Source organism: Hesperophylax consimilis, chromosome 10 (assembly GCF_061612785.1).
Source record: "Hesperophylax consimilis isolate HC1 chromosome 10, BYU_Hcon_1.0, whole genome shotgun sequence".
NCBI classification, from domain to species: domain Eukaryota; kingdom Metazoa; phylum Arthropoda; class Insecta; order Trichoptera; family Limnephilidae; genus Hesperophylax; species Hesperophylax consimilis.
In genome coordinates, this window is record NC_142845.1 from 6,119,686 (window position 1) to 6,141,639 (window position 21,954).

Below are 21,954 nucleotides of genomic sequence, written 5' to 3' on the forward strand. Positions count from 1 at the left end.
TACAGTACTTATTGGGATATATTTCAGGGACTTTCACGATGCATTTCTTCCCATTCATAGCAGTCGATGAAACATTACCTAAAATTAGATTTTTAAAAAATATTGCTAACCGACGGATAAAATAAAAAAAATAAAAATAGCTGACAGGGGATGCCTGGAAGATGTGAAACATTGAAATTGATTTTCATTGAAGGAAGTGAAAATTAAATTAAACAACAGCAACATCCACAGCCACAATACTCGTAATAACAATAAAATCCTCTATCTGTCCTAAATAATCCGTATCTGTCTCTAATCCTAAATCCGCATTCCTCTAATACACACTACAAAACATGGGATTAAATCTCTTAACTATATTGCCTACACACTCTATAACTCTCTTCCATATATGTATAAAAAAGCAAGCGTATAAATATTTTTATTTAAAAATTAAATTAGTAATGCTTTAAATTTTTTTTTATAAAACATATAAAACAAAAATACGTAATCTTGTCGTGTAGTGTTTTGTTTTATTTCTTTCTCTCTCCTTTTCTATCTCCCGTATTTGTAATCGAGCATAATCTATTTTTACCAATTGTTAGTGCTCATGTGTTTGTTTGTTTGTCTGTTTCCTTTTTTATCTTACTTGTTCTACATAACCTTATTTTTCTATTTTTGTACTGTTTTGTATGTGAAACTTATATTTTGATTATTTATTTTGGCACTATGTGAAACTTAAAATTTAGATACCAAAATACCAATGTAAAATTGTACCTATTAACTCCCACTATTGTAAGTTCTTCCCGTCCTACAATGAGTTTTATAACTTATTGGGATTGCTCTAGCAAGAAACACAAAAATAAATAAAAAGTAAGTATTTGTTTTTTTGATAACAAAACAATTATTTTAATATTATTCAAACATACACAAAGTAATATATTAAAAATTTAAAAATTCACCATAGAATAGATCCATTGTTATTTTTAGTGAGAATAGATTAGAGGATGAGGCCAGCCGAATGAAATGTCGTTCCGTGCTTGGTGTGCCAAAATATGTTAAAGTTCAAAAATAAATTCAAAATACCTTTTAAATTTTATTCCGGGAATCAGTAGTTCGTATTATATTAATGCAGACTAGATAACATTTAAAAAATATTAATTCCTAAACTTAACGGTTGAACAAATGCCACCTATTATTTAAGGCCGTGTCTATGTCTACGTCTACTACTAAGTGACAGAAAAAATATACAAACTAAAATTACGTGCACATTTGAATTTTATTTTCGCTTTAGTTATTATTCTATTAAAACACCAGCAATAAAATAAACTTTTCACGATATTTTATCACTCAAAAATCTGTAAAAGCTGCAAAAATATTTTCAATACGATATATCTATGTAAAACCACGTGAATAACGTGTGTCATTTCAAGGAGCAAACCTTTGAATACCTGCATTTCTTATTTATTTACAACAACAAAAATAGATGACTTTATCGTAGTTTAACAATGCCTTCGGGAGGCGAAACAGCTGTCACGCGTAGTGATAATTACCTCGCAGATTTTTTTATTAATAAAGCCTTTTGAAAAATTAATTACTAATGTTTTGTGATGAAAGTTTTTTGGAATATTCGTATAAAACTTAAGAAAACAAATAAATATCCACCATATTTGAACAAGGGCGGCGGCCATTTTGACTGTGTGTTTCTGTACCTTTTATACAGGCAGCACTGTATAATGTGCTTGCGCCTGCTGTATGGAAGATATAAAGAATGCATAGTTCAAATTACAAGGCCGCTTGTTAGTTACCGAATGAATATGGTTAAATATGAGATAGTGGGTAAGTGACTTACAGTGGAATACGGAAGAAAGGAATACAGAGTTGCAGAGTACAAATTTACAAGGCCGCTTGTTAGTTAATGAAGGAATATGAGATATAGATATTTATTTATTTTTTGTATTTTAAATAGGTACATAGTTATCTATGTCCTAAAACAATCGTTATACACCTGAATATGATAAGAGAAAGTTTTATCTGACTTACAGTGATAAATGTGCGCTTGCTGTATAGAAGATAAAAGGAATGAAGAGTACAAGTTTCCAAGTTTACCGTTTGTTAGTAAGTGAAGAAATGTAATATTTACAATTCTGATCCATATTCTTACTAATTAAAATAATTTTTTAAGAGGAAGCTACAAGCCAAAAATGTGTAGGTATATTATTGGTATACCTTATATTGTAGATAATAGGCATTAAAATCGCTTGACAAACACAGTCTACAAAGTTCGATTTCAAGCTCAAAACTGGTTTTTATTTATTTTGTAAATATTTTTTTAAGAAAGCAAGTGAAACTGTCACATATAATCTTAGTTATAATACTGTATTTTTAAAAAGTTGTTTTCTTTACGCGTTCATACATTTATATTGAAAAAAAATTTTTTTTAGTAATTTACATTTATATTTTTCATCAGTAATTTCGTTTTTTTATTTGTATTCTAATCAAGCAAAACGATAGAAAAATATACAATTTATCTGAAGCATATTTTTTGTTTGATATTCATAACGTACACCAATTCGTTATAGAGATTAATCAAAATAGTGATTTAGCATTAAGCTTCGCCTTAATGAAGAACCGGCAGACAAGCAGCCATGTGGCAGCTTTGATGGACTAAATGTTTACTAACATAACCTGTATTAACTACGATGTATTATTATTAAATTGAACAAAATATAAAAAAAGGAATACCGTAGATATGAGATAGTGTTAAGTGACTTACGGTGGTACATGTGCGCTTGCTGTATGGAAGACACGACGGATATGGAGTCCATGTCCAGCCCCTCGCCCAGGGTGATGGTAGGTGTGCCATCTGTGGTGGAGTCGGACAAGTTGCCACCGATAGACGTCGCGCCGCTTTCCCGATCACTGCTGCCTGTCACTGGAAATACAGTAATATTAATGTGATTAAAAGAAATCAGTGTAATAATAATCGCATATTATGATGAATCGCATATCTGGCCGAAAATCTGGAACGAATCCTCAGTCACGAAACGTGTTTAATTTTTTCGATTTATTTATTTATTTATTTATCAACGGACATCGTTCAAATTACAAAATAATAACACGAATAAAGTAAAATGAAAAATACAGTAGTAGACAAAGGTACATGAAAGCAAAGACATATGGTAGATATAATATAAGAAAATAAAGTGACAAGTCGAATCAAGTCAAGAATACGCCGTGGGTCAGGACCACAGGACACTTATAATATTCCGTCACTTGTTTAGCGACTGGCAAAAATTATTCAGACTTATCCCAAAAAAGTTAAGGTTTTGACTTGAGTTGACCAGTCTACACATTCTGGACAATGGTGAATAATATCCATAATTTGTCGAATGATGGTTGAGGAAGAGCAGTTCATTATTTCTGAGTTAATATCTAATTGTCAATATTCTATGTGGATTGTGTGAAGAAAAATGTTTTTCGATTTAGCGGTTTTTCCACGGTTTTAGGTCGTTAACACTTATAGTATAGAGTAGATACAATTGAAAAATTAGCGTTTTTAAATTATCGTACCTTTTTTGTTCCTACCGTCGCATCCACCAGAAATTTCGTGAAAAAAATTTTTTTTACTGATAATATTTTCCGTAGATTTTTTTATTAAATTATGTAACGCAAAATAAAAAAAAAATACACAAATAATTCAGATATATTCTGAATGACCAATTTGTTTTTGTTTTTAAATAACTTAATGAGCAAAATTTCAAAATGTAATATTTAATTATATTAAGAAAATATTAGCGGTTCTTAATCGAAAATTTGAAACAGAGAAATTATGGGGGGTTATAAAATGAAAATAATGTTTGTAAATTGTATTCGAAGGATGATAAATTTAAATATGACCGAAAGGGATAGGGTCCCATTAGCTCAGTTGGTAGAGCGGCGACCCGGCAAGGCGAGGGTTCTGGGTTCATGTCCTAGATGTGACTGTATCTTATTCCAATTTTTCTGTTTCAAATTTTCGATTAAAAATCGCTAATACTGTCTTCAATAATTAAATATGACAAATATTTTATTACGTCGTGTATTCAAATTTTTAATAGTCATCATCATCATCACTTTTGGCTCTACAACCCCTGGTGGGTCTTGGCCTCCTCAAGAGTCTACCTCCACTCATCTCGGTCCCGCGCCAGTTTCGAAGCTCCAAGGCAGACAAATCTTTGAGGACGTTGTCGCTCCATCTTAACCTTGGCCTTCCCAGGCTCCTTCTCCCTATCGGTCTTGAGCTCAGCAGGGACTTTGGTTCTTGATGCTCGGTCATTCTCTCCACATGACCTAGCCACCGAAGTCTTCCCAGTTTTAAGAACTTTGTGACGTTTAGCTCCTTAAACAGAGTATAGAGCTCATTGTTATAACGTCTGCGCCAAAATCCATTTTCTAGAACCGGTCCGAAGATGCGCCTCAAAATTTTCCTTTCAAAAACGTCCATTGCTCGCTCATTCTTCTTAGTTAGAACCCACGTCTCGGCTGCGTACGTAAGCACTGGTCTAATTAGTGTTTTGTACACTAATACCTTGGTGGTTCTGGAAAGCAGTCTGGATTTTATTTGTTTTTGTAGGCGGAAATAGTAGCGGTTTGCATTCACGATGCGCTTCTGGATCTCCTCTGTAGTGTTGTTATTGTTTGTTATCAGGGAGCCCAGGTATGTGAATCTTGGTACCGTTTCAAAATTTTGGCTTCCACATACGAGAGATGGGGTTTGTTGGGTACATCCTACGGCCATGTATTTGGTCTTCTGCTGGTTTACTACAAGACCAATATTTAATTTTAATTTAATAGTATCTTGATAAAAAAGCCGTACTCATTTTTCTATGTGCATAATCTTACTGCATCCGGTAATAGATCCTTTGGGCGCATTTATAATTTTGCATGGTACGAGACGGCAACATGTAAAAACGTGATAACAAAATCATAAACGCGCCTATTGTGTGTTAACCACACATAAAAGAATAGTGACAATAAAATATAAAATATTTGTAAAAATCTAAATTGTTTATAATGTAGGTTTCACATTGTATGCCATTTTTCCGCTTTGTGCAAGTTGGTGTAATGGAATAGCTGTTTTTATGAAACTTGAAAGAACTCCCAAGAAAATGATATTCTGAACCGAGTCGGGGCATGCGATGATACGGTTTCAAACGGCAGCGAGGAGCAGATATCATACCCAGATGTTACGGTTCTCACTTCACTTGTTTATGATTTTCATTGTATTGCACTTGCTTCTTCACAAAATATTCAATTTCAAACTTTTCTAATGTACTCGTATGGTACCCTGGTATTTACAATTTCACAACGAAACATTTGTAGAATAATTCATTTAACGATTCCGGAACAGAAAATAATGTTTCGGCCTGACCGGTTTTATAAAACATAATTTTACTCTGATGACACTTATATATGAATTTGACGAGTGGTTCTATGTACAGAAGACCTCGCGTCCAAAGGAGTATGCTGGTAAATATATCTTATTTAATAAACCAAAACCAAAATTTCCCGAGAACCCACAAGAAAAAATACCTACGTACTTAATTATTTTTGTAACATATATATATCATTATTTCAAATAAGGAATTACAGAATTTCGTAGAAGAATTTCATTATCTCTACGACAATTCTTTTTTCAAATTTTCTTTAGGCAAGTGGGCAGGTACCATAATATTGAAAAAAAGGCGAATAAGTAATTTTAAATAAAAACTAACAATTTACATTTGAAAAATAATTTTTAATTAGTCATTAAAATGGCCACAATCTTGATTCGGAATCGAAAGGTACAAATAAATTCACAGACATACGTAGTACAAAACGGGCGAGTTAAAACAGGACTCCTTTAAAATTTTACTTTCATCCTTCCTCTGCCAGTTCCACGCCTCACGGCCATACGTCGGGGTAAATACCAGCACTCCATTGTTAGTGCGAACAGCAATCAGTCCTCTATTAATGTAATTTCCTAAATTTACCCTTATTTCAGTATCTGTCACCAATATCTTTCCACTCTGTCCTCATCTATCACCATACCAAACAATATTTTATAGTTATCCAGTACTGTAATTCTTATTTTATATATAGAAAAATATGTTTTAGTAAAAATTAGTCAGGTACCTCTCACGCCGCTATCAGCGCTGCAGCTGCCCCTGTCTCCGGGGGCCAAGGTCAGTCCCTGGGGGCCGCCGCCCAGGCCGGGGGGCGCGGAGCCTCCGGGAGTTAGGGCGCCCCCTCCCTGCCGTGGGAGGGACCCCAGAGACTCCTGGTCCGACACCCATCCGCTGGCTTGGAGCTGACGGCGGGCCTGGAAGAAGGGTTTGAGTTTATTTGGGAATGACAGATGATTGTTTGGAGACATATCAGTTAAAAGAACTATATACATTGAGTTAGATGAGATATGTCACAATTCAAGGCTTATGTTTATTTATTTGTTCTGTTTATATCCCACCCAGTTCAAAAACGCATATTTACACGACTTTTTTCGAAACTTTAATTAGTAACTTAACTTACCTTGTTGATAAAAAAATCTTAGTGATTGGTGATTTTAACATTAATTCTTCACAAAATCCACGTGCAGTGAACACTGAGCTTTTATATGTTATGGAACTTTTTCAATTGAAGCAGTTTAATACAGTACTTAACTCATGTAATCGTACTTTGGATCTAGTATTAAGTAACTTTAGTATGTTTACAAAAAAATCCGATTTCTGTCTTGTTCAAGAAGATAATTATCACCCGACACTTGTGTCAGAAATTAGTCTTGATCATGACAGACCGTTGAAAAGTCGTTGTTTACATTCAGAAAATAACTTTCGTGGTTGGAATTTCCGCAAAGGAGACTTTGAGAAGCTGTACAGCCAATTGCGTGACCACAATTGGCTGGCTATCTTGGAGATCTCCGATGTTGACGAAGCAGTTAAGTACTTCTACGATACCCTATACGCGTATTTTGACAAATGTTTTCTAAGAAAAAAAGCGCCGCGAAATGAAAACTATCCTAGATGGTTTTCGCGTGAGATTATCGGGGACATAAAGACGAAGCTTGTATACCATCGACGGTGGAAACGATCAGGTTTGGATAGTGAACACGAGTTATTCAAATCCTATCGTACAAAAATTAAACATAGCATTTCAATAGCACACAAAAAATATATTGTGGAGGTAGAGAATAATGTTAAACACGATCCAAAGTCATTTTGGAAATATGTTTCTGACAAAAAAAATGACAGAGGCCTCTTAAATCATATTATTCTGAATGATTGTACTTACAAAGGAACTGACGTACCGGAAGCTTTCGCAAAATATTTCCAATCTGTCTATAATCCAGAAAAAGCTGATTTTGATTCTTACGTACCAGGACAGATTGGATTGACAAAAGCTCAAAACATATATATAGAAAACGTTAATAACATGGATTTCAGTTTAGCAATAAGAAAATTGAAACCAAAAACATCATTTGGCCCTGATTTCATTCCACCCTTCGTCATTAAGGGTTGTTCTGAACCACTGTCTAATCCACTTCTACATATATTTAATCTTACGATTAAAAACGGAATTTTTCCTAAACTGTGGAAGCTGTCAAAAGTTACCCCTCTACATAAAGATGGTGACAAGTGTCAGGCAACCAATTACCGTCCTATAGCAATTCTTTCCGCACCTGCCAAGTTATTCGAAATAATTATTCATAAATATGTATATGCCAAGGTTGAACCATTCTTGATCGAACAACAACACGGATTTCGACGTGGCCGATCAACCACTACAAACTTGATGGCATATACTGATTACGTGGCGAGAGCGCTCGATAATAATGAGCAAGTTGACACGTCATACCATGACTTTGCGAAAGCTTTCGATAAGGTTGATCACTTAGTGCTCTTAAGTAGGCTTGAAGAAATTGGTTTTTCCGAAAACTTAATTAAACTCTTTGCTAACTATTTAAAAGAAAGGGAACAATTCGTTTCCTATGGTGGTTTTAACTCTAACGCGTATCCTACAAACTCTGGTGTGCCGCAGGGTTCCAATTTAGGACCCTTATTGTTTCTAATTTTTATAAATAATATTCGGGGAAAAATCAAATTCGTCCGTTTTTTACTTTTTGCAGATGATATTAAACTGTTCTTAAGAATAAGATCATTAGAAGACTGTAAAAAGCTCCAGGAAGATATATATGCAATTATTGACTGGAGTATTGACAGCAAACTCGGTTTCAACTTCCAAAAATGCTCAGTTATGTGTTTTACGAGGTCACAAAAGATCGTATATTTTAATTACAAAATGAAAGATACATCACTAAAGCATACGGTGACTTATAAGGACTTAGGAATTGTGTATGACGCTCGCTTAACATTTCACGCTCACATTGAAAAGATCTGTAAATCAGCTACAAGAATGTTAGGTTTTGTCATACACAATTCAAAGGAACTGACAAACCTTGCAGTCATAAGGCTGCTTTACTTTAGCTTAGTGCGTAGCATTCTCGAGAGTGGATCTCAGGTATGGGGGCCAGAGGACACTGTCTATGTACTAATGGTCGAGAAAATTCAAAAGAAATTTTTACGATACCTCTATATGAGAGAGTTTGGTTTTTACCCATGGCTGTTTCCAACAGCATTTATCTCGGGAATGCTGAATATCTGCAGCCTTAGTTCCAGACGGGACGTCGCATTATTGATGATGGCTTACAAGCTTCTGAATGGTTTAGTATCAATTCCAGACATTCTGTCAAAAATAGGACTTTATGTCCCGGATAATTTCACGAGAGGCCGCCAACACAGGCTTTTAATTCTTCCCAGGTCCAGAACTAACTTACCAATGGTGATGCCCCTGGGAAGACTCACTAGGTTAATTAACTCCCTTCCAGCTAACTTGGATATTTTCCATATGTCCTACAACGACTTTAAGCGCGAAATATTGTATTTGTTTTAACTGTATACTTATGTATAATTTTTTTTCCATATTTTGTTTACCGCTTTTGCATATGTTTTAACTGTATACTTATGTATAAAATTTTCTTCAATAATTTGTTTACCGCTTTTGCAATGTATTGGTTTTTGTACTGTTTTTGCAAATAAATAAAATAAAAAATAAAAAAAATAAATAAATGTCCAAACGCTCTAATGCCAAACAAACGGAAACTACATAATCCGGTTCACGCGCATGGATTCTCGCTAGTGGAACACGTTTCGACGAGATATTAGTACGTAATAGCGCCTGTAATTGTGTTCAGTGATTGGAATGGACATACCAATTCCATTGTGTTATCAGAAAGAAACAGTAGGACATAAATGAAATGAGCGGTTAACAGTTTAACAAGATTTAAAAAATAATTATAATAAATAACAGAGATCGGAATGAGATTTCTCCATGAAATAATACCTGGTGAGTGATTGTTTCACAGAGAAACTATTATTTATATGCTAAGGAAAGATTTTAGGTAAATATTAGCAAATTATGTATTAATCAAAGAGCGCTAAAAAAGACGGAACGGCAACAAGATAAACCCGTTAAATTATGCTAGTTTTTATTAAAGGAATGAGGAATGCAATAATTAACCTATTTTATGATAATTTAATTTAATTTTTTCATAATAATGACTAATTAATTACCGCTCATTGCAATATTGCTCATTGTCTGTCTACAGGTACTAATTTGGTGATTTAAAAAAATGTTAATTTTCATTAAACGTTTACCCTGACGAAGAAACAATTGGTTTTGAAATACTCGTATGTCGATCTTTTGGATTAAGTAGTGGTGATAAAAAAATTATCATTTTATTTAAAATAATTAAGAGTCTGTAAATTCAATCGTACTTTTAGAGCAAACAAACTATTTGAACTTGTTAGCTTCATATAAATTTATTATTTTTTTCACTATTTTTACGCCCAGCCAGGCTTTTACATGGATTTTAAGAACAGAATATACATAGTGAGCTATCAAAAATTATACAAAAAATTTTTTAGCTGATAAACAAAGCCAAATATGAAACAATATTAGTAAAACATGTAACAGTAATATAAAATAATATAGAAACTAGAACAATACTACATATAAGCCAAAACACTAAAACTACATTAACAACGCTACTATAATTTGTAGTATTGAACAAAGTACTGGTATAGATTACGCTTAATTCTATAAATGTAGTCATTAAATATATCAATAGAACTCCCAAAATTGTAGCCGAGATCATGCATCCTATTGATAAGTGAGTGTGTCTGATATATGGTTGTGTATGTTTTGCAGAAGAATGATACATTTTGCCTTGTGTTCCTGTCGGCACATGGAATTTAATAGTGGCAATGATTAATAAATGATGTATACCATATTACCTACATTATTTTTAAAAAATCCAGCATAATTGATATTTATGCTACATACAATTGACGCCCTCCGCGGTGGTTAAATTATATATAAAAAATTACAAAATAAGAAGATTTAATATTAATGCTTAGTAATTACTCATTTTTTATTGGAAAAACTTTTTTTTTAAGTAATTTTTACAGGTTATATTTTCTTAATTTTTTAATTTTTTAATTTTTTATTTAAAACAATATGTATAACACTTTTTTATTTAACAAAATAGGTAGATCAACAAAGCTGTCACATGACAGCTTGTCTGCAGGATCCACCGAATCAAAATATCTTAAGTCTATGTCTATAACATTGTATGCTTATGTGTACATGAGTAAGTCTTATTTCTAAGTAGGTACATTTCACCGATTTTATTTTATTGCAGACATTCGCAAAATATATTTCTAACGAGTAATTGTAAATACATAATATATCTAATGCACCTAACTAAAAACAAAAAGTTTGGGAATTTACATTAAGGTGTTCAAAGGTAGGTACATGGATTGATCATTTATTAACCACAGCTTTATGATTTTAGGGCAGGGTCTCTCATTATTCACAATTTGTAAGTTTTTATTTAGTTTGTTGAAGATCACAGGTACCAAGTATTCAAGAGTACCCATAATATTCTCATGTAATTTATTATTATATGAGAATATTATAAGAAATAGATCGAAGCGAAATATGAAATGGAACAAGACTGGGAAAAATTAAAAAAAATAATGGTCTCAACTGGGAATCGAACCCAATATCTCTGTCTTACAGGGACAACTTTCTTTAACAATTCGGCTATTGGGAACTAATTATTATAAGTAATTTTTGTCGATATTTTATTTCAGAATTAACAATATTATCTTTTCAACTAATTTTTCTCATATTTTTGGTAGTTATCTCTTTGAATGATTTCAAATTATCTATTTATTTTTCTGTGTCTTGTTCTGTTTCATATTTCGTTTAGATTTATTAGGATCATCTCATTTTCAATGTCTAAGGACGGGTTGTTTCACAGAATTTGAACAATTCATCAAAATTCATCTTATTCAAAATACTTAACTCTAAATTCGACTGTTGTGAACTCCTGCTACTTATAAACATACATACACCCACAGTAACAACACGACAAAATACAATATTCTACAGCAGCACAAATAAGCGTAACTACATTGCCCACTCTCCGATACAACGACTTCACACCATCTGAAATCATTACTTGGGTGATGTTGACATATTCAATACCAACTTGGCAAGTTTTGTGGATCATTTAAAACATTCATTCCAACAATACTCCTAAACACATCATGTAAACCTATAAATAGCTGTAGTTTTCGTGTTTTTGTTTCTTGTGTTTGTATGACTTGTTGCATAGCTTTTATCAAATGAAATTTTATTCTTATTTTTTATGTTTCAAAGTATTTGTCAAATTAAAATTATACTAGATACCAACCATGTAAAAGCCCTCTGGGCGTTAAATAAATAAATAAATTTGAAAGTTGATATTCAAGTTCTGTGAAGGTTCTATTCAAGTTCTATCACAATTTCAGTTTGTGAAACAATTGGCCAATAATGATAGAATAACAGAACTTGAATAGACCCTTCACAGGACGTGAAAATCAACTTTGAAATTTGAAGAATCATTCAAATTCTGTGAAACAGGAAAATTACATTTGATGTTCTATTTTTTAAATAAAGCGAACAAATTGTATCATAAATCCAAACATTAATATTTCAAATTAAATAAATTTGAACAGTAATTGTGCAATAACCGATTTCGCATTTATTGAAATGTTATTTTACTGCAATTATTTAAGCATTTAAAATGATCAATTATTATCGACATTAATTAAGTGAAAAGTAATCAAATCAACAGTAAAAAGTTATTGCTATTTTATGGAAAACAAAGAGATATGATAAATCAGTAATTGGTTCGTGAAAACAAATTTTTATACTCTCTGAATAGTTTATTTACAAATTATTTTAGCATTAAGCCTCATAGTAAAGGAATTAAAAATAATTGGCAATAGTACCTACCTTGAATATTTGGGATGTAAACGAACGCAATAATAATAGTCGAGAAAATTGGTACTGAAAAATCATTCCGAACAAATGGTATCAATGGCATCGTAAATGATTAAAAACGGTCAAAACGACTGCTCTGAATTAAACTTTGTGAATTTGAATAAAATTAGTTAGTAACAATCTCAGACGGCCCCCGTGGTCGAGGAGTAAGACTTTCTACCAGCAATTCGAAGGTCACGTGTTCATCAAATATCGGCGTGCGCAAGTAATTTTTTTTAAATTTAATAATAACATACAGTATATTTACACGTTCCAGAGTGGAAGATACTCAGTATCATCTTGTGAAAGACCACCATTCAGAAATGAAACGTTGCTTTTAATGGCTTTTATCTTGTTTGTAGACCAGTTCTGAATATCCTGGTATTTCCCTACCTTCCTCATCCTCATCTCCTTTCTTTCCCTACTACATTCATCCTCACTACACACCCCAATTGGGGATGCCATATTATCACCGGCGCCAGACGGTTGGGAGCATTTGGACTCTTATCTACCTATATATATTTGTTAACCGGCTTACTGCCAGCCTTGGACAGTGATGACTTGGAAAACTCCGATATGCAAACTTCGAAAGCTTTGCCACATATATTCAGCTACAAACCACATACATTCTTTGCCACACATATTCTAAAACTAGACTAGGTAATCAAAAACCGCGTTCACACATTTTTTTTGATTCTTTTAAGCTCAGGGCCAGCATAAAAACAACACGCCGTGACAATTGCCGGATTTACACTGAGCATTGAAAGATGTATTAAAGCACACGCCAATTGGCGGGTGCGGAGTTTCTCAAGGTATTCGAACTCCGCCCAATGGCGGAGTTGGCAATGAACGTGTTAAGTTCGGATGAATCTCACAATACGAGAAAGTTACTTGAAATAACTTATCTACTTTTAGTGATAAGATCTAAATAACCACGTCCTTTCAAATATTAATCCTTCCCCTTGCCATTTCTATCTTTGAATTTTAAGATCGCGAGTTAGTTCTTCCGTGATTTACACGTTACCGGAAAAAAATAAATTAATTATAGGTTGTAGTAAGCCCGTGGGGAGAGTTTAATTTGTGCAGCTTTTTCCAATTGTAATTCCCAGGTAAACTAATCGATTTTTAATTCGCAACATCATCTCCACCGTGAGCTATAGAAGACTGATTCGTGGATGGTTTGAAAACTTGGTCATCATGGAGAGCATTCATTTCTACATTCCCGTCGTTATGTTTATCTCCGTCATTGACAGTTTAGACTTTTCATCTAACAGCATGCAATGCCAATGGTTATGCCTGTGGGGAAAACAATCTTGCGTAGAATAGAATCAATTCGGATATCGCCATATTTAGCATCAACGACGCTGCCTTTAAAAGGAAAGCTCTGTTACTATTTAGATTTATGTAATAATTCTTCTTTAAAAATTTATATAAAACCGCACTAAAATCAATAATATCGTAATGATCATAATTATTAAACTAATATACAAATAAAAATTGAAATAAACTTCAGAAAAAAAATTTATCTACCGCCGGGAATTGAACCCGCACCCTTCTGATTACCGGTCAGGTGCACTAAGCCACTGTGATACGTTGGCTTATTTTTTAACCGCCAAATAATTTAACGAATACTAGCATTTTATTCAACAATTATCGCTTATTAATTTTTTCACCTGAAAACAATCACATTTATTTTTGTAGGAAAGGCTGATTAAATACAAAAATTCCTACTGTATTATATAATGAGACTTCCGATTTTATGTCCGGGTTAAATCTTCCCCACAGGAAAAACTATGCCTTTCCACACACTTTTCCTCAAATGATCATCTAGTCAATCCACATTATGCAAGTGCATTATATAAGCATAATAAATACAAAACAATATAAGAACAACACGTCAAATCACCAGAGATCAAATGGGAAAATAATTCACCGACTCCAGATATTTTCATATCAGAGGGTTCGGCTCGGTAGAACTCCTAACAGGGCCTATGAATCCTACTGATCCCTCAAAACAAATATTTAAAAAATCTTTCGTTATCCTACATGTATTCAAAATGACCGACTTTTGAATCTTTATATATAATTTTTTTTTTGATAGATCTAATACGCCTTAATTTTTAGTGAGAGAGCTAGGTATAATTTTGTCATGTAAAACTATATCGGGTCTATTATGACTAATATTTCGGTCTGTTAGTATAGTTTTATCATAATATATTTTATAAAATCCGTTTTCTTAAAATGAAATTGGTTCGTATTCATAATATGGTATTATATTACGGCAGTCAATCAAGTTATGTTTAATTACCAAACTTTTGTGAATTATTTTTAAAACTTGACTGTGCCTAAATAAATACTCGGACGGTGCTAATATAAAACATTCCGATATAATATGTTTTATAGTTTCCGGAAAAGCCAAACATTTTCTACATAAATCATCAAATAAATTTTACCCGCCTCAGAACAGAAATCTTCTAGTGAGGCGGGTTACTTTCACATTTGTAATATTAATCATGTAATTGCAATAAACGCCCGGGTTTCCGGCAATTAATAATAAAAAAATAAAAAAATTGATTTGTGACTTTGATTATATGCTTCCTATAATTTTTAGTATTAATGACTCTATCCTGAATGGCAAGCATAAATCCTTCTATTTCTGCGCTCAACTCTCCAATACTCAACCATTTGTTTGACGAAAATTTGTCAACATACGTTTGGTTGAGATGTGTTTTGCGTGTAAAATTTTATTGGGATTTTGTTGGGATTTATAAAAATGTTGGCATTTTCATCGTATAAATTTAAAGGTGTAATATTTCTATCTGCCTTGCAAATTATTTTGTGCATATCTTAGCTATGAGCTTTCCTATGGAAAAAAGTTCTTAGCATTTCTACCTGATTATGTTTCAAAGAAGTTATTTTGACTATACCTCTACCTCCTAAATTTCTAGGTATATTAATTCGTTCTATAGCTGAATTTGGAAGATGGCAATTAAATTTTGTTTGCGTAGTTCTAATTAATTTTTCTAAGTTATCTAAATCTGTATTGGACCATTTAATGATGCCATATGAGTACGTTAATAGAGGTATTGCCCAAGTATTTATTGCTTTTACTTAAAAATTTTCTGATCCTAGTTTGAAATTTAATCCTAATATCATTTTTAGTACTAGTATTGTCTAATTTATTTGATTGTGGGTATCCTAAATACTTAATAATATAATAAATATAAACCTCATCCCTTTTCATACTAGTAATTTGGAAATTTCTAAATATACTCTCGTCCCCATCTACAATTTTGCCTTTCTCTATATGGATCGTTCTACATTTATCGAAACCAAAAGTCATTTTGATATCATCTGAAAAGTTTTTAACTACCTCGATCATTTTCTCTAAATTTTGTTCAGAATTCGAAAATAATTTTATATCATCCATAAATAATGAATGCTAAATTGTACTACTCTCCCTTGTATAACCCTTAACTTTTATTCCAAACTTGCTTTTAATTAACATTTTAGATAGAGGATTCAATGCTAAGCAAAACTAAAGAGGACTCAATGAGTTTCCTTAAAAAATCCCTTTTTTAATTGAAATGCCCGGTATTACTATTTTCTTACCTTTTAAAATGATAAGTAAATTGGTATTCCAAAAGGACATAATATTGTCCAAAAAGCTAATAATAATGGGGTTAATTTTATATATATTTAATACTTTGACCAGCCACGAGTGCGGGACACTATCGAAAGCCTTTTGGTAGTCTATATAGCAAGTATGTAAATTACGCTTTCGAGTTGAATCTGTTTTAGAATTACAGAATCAATAACTAATTGTTCTTTACATCCCATATGTTTTCTGCGACAACCTTTTTGTTGTTCGGATAAAATAATTTTTTCATCTAAATGAGTATATATTAAATCTGTCAAGCAAGGGGTTAAAATTTTTTATATTGTCGGTAAACATGTAATGGGTCTGTACTGAGAGGGATTATTAATATTTTCGCTTTTGGGCAACATATAAGTAATGCCCTTAGTTAGAAAATTTGGAAAATTGAGGTTGACTGACAAATTTTGAAAGAATTTTTGCCAAAAGAGGATGTAAAGTAGTCAGACGTTTGTACCAAAAATTATGTTTCCAATCGCAATCCGTGGCTTTCCAATTATGAGTATTTTTTATAATTTTGGTTAACAATTCAACCCATATATTAGAAAAACTCATTTGTTCAAAGCCTGAAAAATTGAGTTCTTCATTTTCTATCCAGGGACTTGACTCGTTATGTTTTATATCTTTACTCCAAATTTCAGTCCAAAAATCGTGCATATCTGATTCAAATCGCAACGGAATATTATTATTCGAAATAATATTTTGTTTTTCGTCAAGTTTGGAATAAAATATTTTTTTTATTTTTCTGGAATAATCTATTATTATTTTTTCTTATTTTACGTATAATTATATCTTTTTAATCTACTGGCTTTTACCCCTAATTTAAAATTTTTATATATTTCTTGTCAAATATTATTATTTTTATAAAAGATAATCTTATGTTTACAGACAAGGTTTTTATGCAAAGTACAACAATGATAACAATTTATTTTAAGAAATTTTGGAGTAATTTCTTATCTCTTTGTATACAGACCTTGTCTTGTTAACATAAGTTAATCTTTAATAAAAATGGATGATGTATCATGATTGAATAATATATTTTTGGATGTCAAACGTTTTCAATCGAGCTGGTTTTCCCAAGAAATTTCCTCTCTTTCCTAAAGATACGGATCTCCATTGTTCTCCCATAACGCGTCAGTTCCATTCCGAATCATGTATCAGTGTCGGCGCCAGCGATACAGGATGAGAGAAATTCGAATGAAAAAAGGATTAGCACAAAGGACTGCTCCGTGTGAGCTTTAATTCCATGGCGTGCGAGGAAAACCAAAGGGTTTGTTTGGACTTTTCAATTATACCACCCGTACATAACGCTCGGCTTACCGCTGTAGCAGATATCCACCCTTGCGTTTGTGTTAAGGTTTATTTCTACAAGTATCTGCGAGTAAACAGTTAGAATATCCCAGTCTTTGTACATAAAGACGAGATTTTTCACACAGGATAAAGTATTTATTTTATTTATAACATTAATTTTATTTTGGAAAACCACAAGTAAAGTTTGTATAATGATTCAACCAATAAAAGGTTTTGACTGAAAATATGAACTTTAAACTTAAATTTCTAAAGTATGTAACATATTCTAAAAAAATGTTTTTTTGAAAAAATTACTATTATTTTAGGACGATAACTTTTAGGGCCATGCGGAAAGTAAGATTACAATAGCTCCTGAGGCCGGGGGAATTTTTCGTTTAGAATTTGGCGCCCCTGGAATGTAGGTGGAATCCAAACGGTAAGTTTTTATGGTCCCACTTGTTTGTCGGCAATTTTGTTCAGTCACAGTAAATTCTTCCGATGAAGAAGTCGTCGTGCGATCCCGCGACCTCCCGACCGTGCGAGATCCGCGTGAATTTTTGATCGTTTTGCACACCTGGGAGAAGCTTTTCTGGACTCTATCGTGATGGTGGATGAGACGTGGGTGTGTCTTTATACCCCAAAATACAAAAGACAATCACTTCAGTGTCGTCATTCATCTTCCGCAGCTACCAAAAAGTTTAAGACGACCCATTCTTGTCTTGGCATCTGTTTTATGGGACCGCAAGGGGGTCCTTTTGGTAGGTTTTATGCCTAAAGGGACTACCATTATTACAGAGACTTACTGCAATACCCTAAAGCCATTCAGAACCGCAGAAGGGGAATCCTGACCGGGAAGTGAGCCTCCTGCATGACGCCAGGCCCCGCACAGCGCCTGTTTCACAGGACCTACATCGTTTGGATGGGATATTTTCACACACCCACCCTATTCACCCAACTATTACTAAAGACTATCACATTTTGACCAAACTGAACGAGGTTTTTGGGGTGACACCTTTTTCCAAGGGTTCGAGGAAGCTGTGAAAAAATGGCTGAAAGAGCTGGCGACGGAGGTCTATGACACTGGCATACAAAAGCTGGTGCTCCGACTACAGAAAAGTCTCGATCTCTACGGCAATAACGTTGAAAAATAGTTTAATGTATCCGCGAAGTAAATTTTAATTAAATATAAGGATTTTTCTAACCTACGTAAATGTTTTTTTAAATTTAAATTTCTTTATTCAGTGTTTTTTAGTTTTTATAATTATTAAGTATGTTAAGACCACCTAGCTACGCACATGCCTGTGTTGTGGTGGTTCATTATATATACAGTACATTAAAATAATAAATCGAGTATGAAATATAGAAGAAATTAAAATAAGTATAAAAAGTATATAATTTAAAAGAAAATAGGGAGTATATAGTTAAAATACTACATATATTATCTTTAACTATATACTCCCTATTTTAATGTATTTGAAATACATTAAAATAATTTGAAAGAATATTTCAAATGAATGAAATATAATAGAATTTAAAAATAGTGAAAGAGTATGGAATATAAGACATAGTGAAATGTAAAGAATTTACAGAACATAAAAAAAGTTGTAACCTTACATTCTGAATGACGCTCGTATGTACCTATTTAAAGCACCATAAATAAATCAGTAATATAATTGCTTTATGTTATAATTTATGTACTTATCGATTTGAGCTTATTCGTAGGAAATAAGTTACGTTTGTTAAAAAAATAGTAACTATTTTAAGTCAGGAGTTTGTAGTGTTATATATTTTTTTTATTTTTTATTTATTAAATTTAATATAATTACATTTAATACAATATAAGATATGGGTAGTCCCACAAAGCTGTGACAATCAGCTTGTCTGTAGGTTCTACCATTTAATGTTATAACATAATACACATTAGCTTAAGTTTAAATATTATGTTTAGGATAGATAAACGTTTTGTTCATTTATTAACCACTTTTTTGTCAGTTTAGGGCAAGGTTCCTCATTATTTTTCAAGTTCAAGTTTTCGTTAAATTTGTTATAAATCACAGGTATCAAATAGTCAAGTGTTCTGCTACCATACTAATTTGATATTAGTGGAATTTTTAGGCCTTTTTTTTCAGTAAATCTTGTTTTGTGACTATGCACCAATGGCTTTTTGTACGCATTTTCTCCCGCATTATCCATAATTATAATAAACCAGAGAAGCCCTTTAATTGGGAGTAGGCCCTCAGAGCCATACAGTAATTTTAAGTTGTTTCTTTGTTTGTAAATGCTAGGCTTAACAATTTTTTTAATTATAGCAGTTTGTAGATTTTGAATGTATTTAATATTAAAATTACTCGAGTGTCCCCAAGTTCGAATTCCATATCTAAGTATTGATTCGACCATAGAATGATATATAAGTTTGAGAGTACATCGAGGCAATACAAATATTAATTTATAAAAATTACTCGCCAAACATCGGAGCTGGTTACAAATTTTGATCACACTTTTGTCCCATTCAAAGTTATTGTCTACGATTATGCCAAGGTAAGTATATTCGTTTGCAAAATCAATTTTTTCACAGCAGCAAATATTATCCATTTTTTATGTATACAATCAAAATTATGTGCAGTTATTTTAGGTAAGTTCCACATTTTCAAGCTCGGTGATCTTATATACATGCATTTAGTTTTTTTGACATTAATAATTAATCCTACATCATGAGACCATTTAAGTAGCTCGTTAAAGTCAATTTGTAATTCTTGAATAGCTATTTCAGGGTTTTCATTAGAGACAACTAGTGCAGTATCATCAGCAAAAATAAATCTACGGGCTATTTTAAAAAGTTTAGACATGGCAATTACATATATAATGTATAATTTTGGTCCTAAAATTGATCCTTGTGGCACCCCTGATTTAATAAATCTAAAATTACTCATTACATTCAAAATCTTTACATACATTTTTCTATTTGTTAAATAGTTTTTGAAAAATGATGGGAGTTTACCACGGATTCCTATGATTTCGAGTACCTTGATTAATTGTGTATGACTGAGTGTATCGAAAGCTTTTGAGAAATCAATAAATAATACAAGTACATGTTTTTTTGAGTTAAGCTCTGAATTTATATAATTGGTAAATTTTTCGAGCAGTTTATCACAGCTTTTTTGTTTTTGGAAGCCATACTGACATTCATCAATAATGCCCAAATTATTTAAATATTTATCCAAATTTATAGATATATATTTTTCTTATATTTTTTCTAATGCGGGTAATAAGGAAATAGGCCTATAATTATTTATTACGGTGTGATCTCCATTTTTAAAAATTGGCCTTATGATGCTGCATTTTAGTTCAGCTGGAATGTGACTTGTGTCAATAATTCTGTTAATTAGGTGAGTAATTATAGGACTAAATAATTTTACATGTTTTTTTAGATCATACATGCGAATTAGATCCACGCCCGGTGTCTTTGAATTTTTCATTCTTCCGATAATGCATTCAGTTTGTTCAGCATTAGCTCTTGGTAGGTATATTGAATGTTGCAAATGTTCTTGCTTCAACTCAGACGCTCGAACATTGCTTTAATCTTTAATATTTAGAATGTGTTTGACGTTCGGCAGATATTCGCAAAAATAATTCTCACGCACCTATACCATATACAAACATACATAAATACTACACAAAAAGTTTAAATACTCGCTGTACTCGAAACAATAATAAAGATTTACTAAAATTCCTGTAATGCATACTACTTTCGATGTACCTTAAAAAATTTAAGGTACATTGCAACATGATTATACAATACTATTCCAGAGAACATGAACAAATGATATAGTCAAACAAATTTCAAAAAGAACATTAAAATTTGGATAAAAAGTAATAATAGGGCCTCTACGGGTGCCGTGACCCAAATTCGAAATTATTGATCTAAAAAAAATATTGAGCGATTATATTATAATATAAGTGTAGGTATATTCATATGTATTTAAATCAACATTTAAAATGACTGCCTCAACACAGGCTAGCCTAGTGAGGCCGGTTATGAGAAAAATCATCTTGTTCTATTTGTTACGTACTACCTATTGTTTTTGTATTATTATTTTCTGTTGTTAATTCTATTTAAAACCTAATTTACAAACAAATGAACACTACGGACACTTAACATCTATTTTTAGTTATAGTTGCAAATTTCTTAAATAAAGATATATTTTTATATTGAAGACAATATTAGTGATTTCTAAACGAAAATCTTGTCCAAGACAAGGGTCCTGGGTTCGAGTCCCAGATGTGACCGTTTCCTTTTCAGATTTTTCTTTTTCAGATTTTCGTTTAGAAATCACTAATATTGTCTTCAATATTTAAATATTACAATTTGAGGTTTTACTCAATAAAGTTATTCCGAAAAATAAATAAAGATATATTATTATTATATTAATTACAAAGATATAATATGAATTAGATTGTAAGATGGGCACGAGTAGCGAATGAACGAAGAATGGAGTGTAAGGAGAATACATGACGTGAATGTGAATGGTAGAAGATTTCAGGGAAGACCGAGGAAGACATGGCACGATCAAGTGAACCAGACACTT

General features: G+C 32.3%; 1 protein-coding gene across 2 annotated transcripts in view; it reads right to left on the bottom strand.

Annotated features, from left to right (window-relative positions):
* Liprin-gamma (liprin protein kazrin) overlaps positions 1 to 21,954 on the bottom strand; it is a 659,192-nt gene that overhangs the window by 186,352 nt on the left and 450,886 nt on the right. For both annotated transcript variants that reach the window (XM_089636537.1, XM_089636539.1), the window contains exons 6-7: positions 6,133 to 6,319; positions 2,753 to 2,911 (exon numbers count right to left, since the gene is read on the bottom strand). In XM_089636537.1, the coding sequence (XP_089492663.1) occupies positions 2,753 to 2,911; positions 6,133 to 6,319 (346 nt within the window). The remainder of the gene's footprint in view (positions 1 to 2,752; positions 2,912 to 6,132; positions 6,320 to 21,954) is intronic.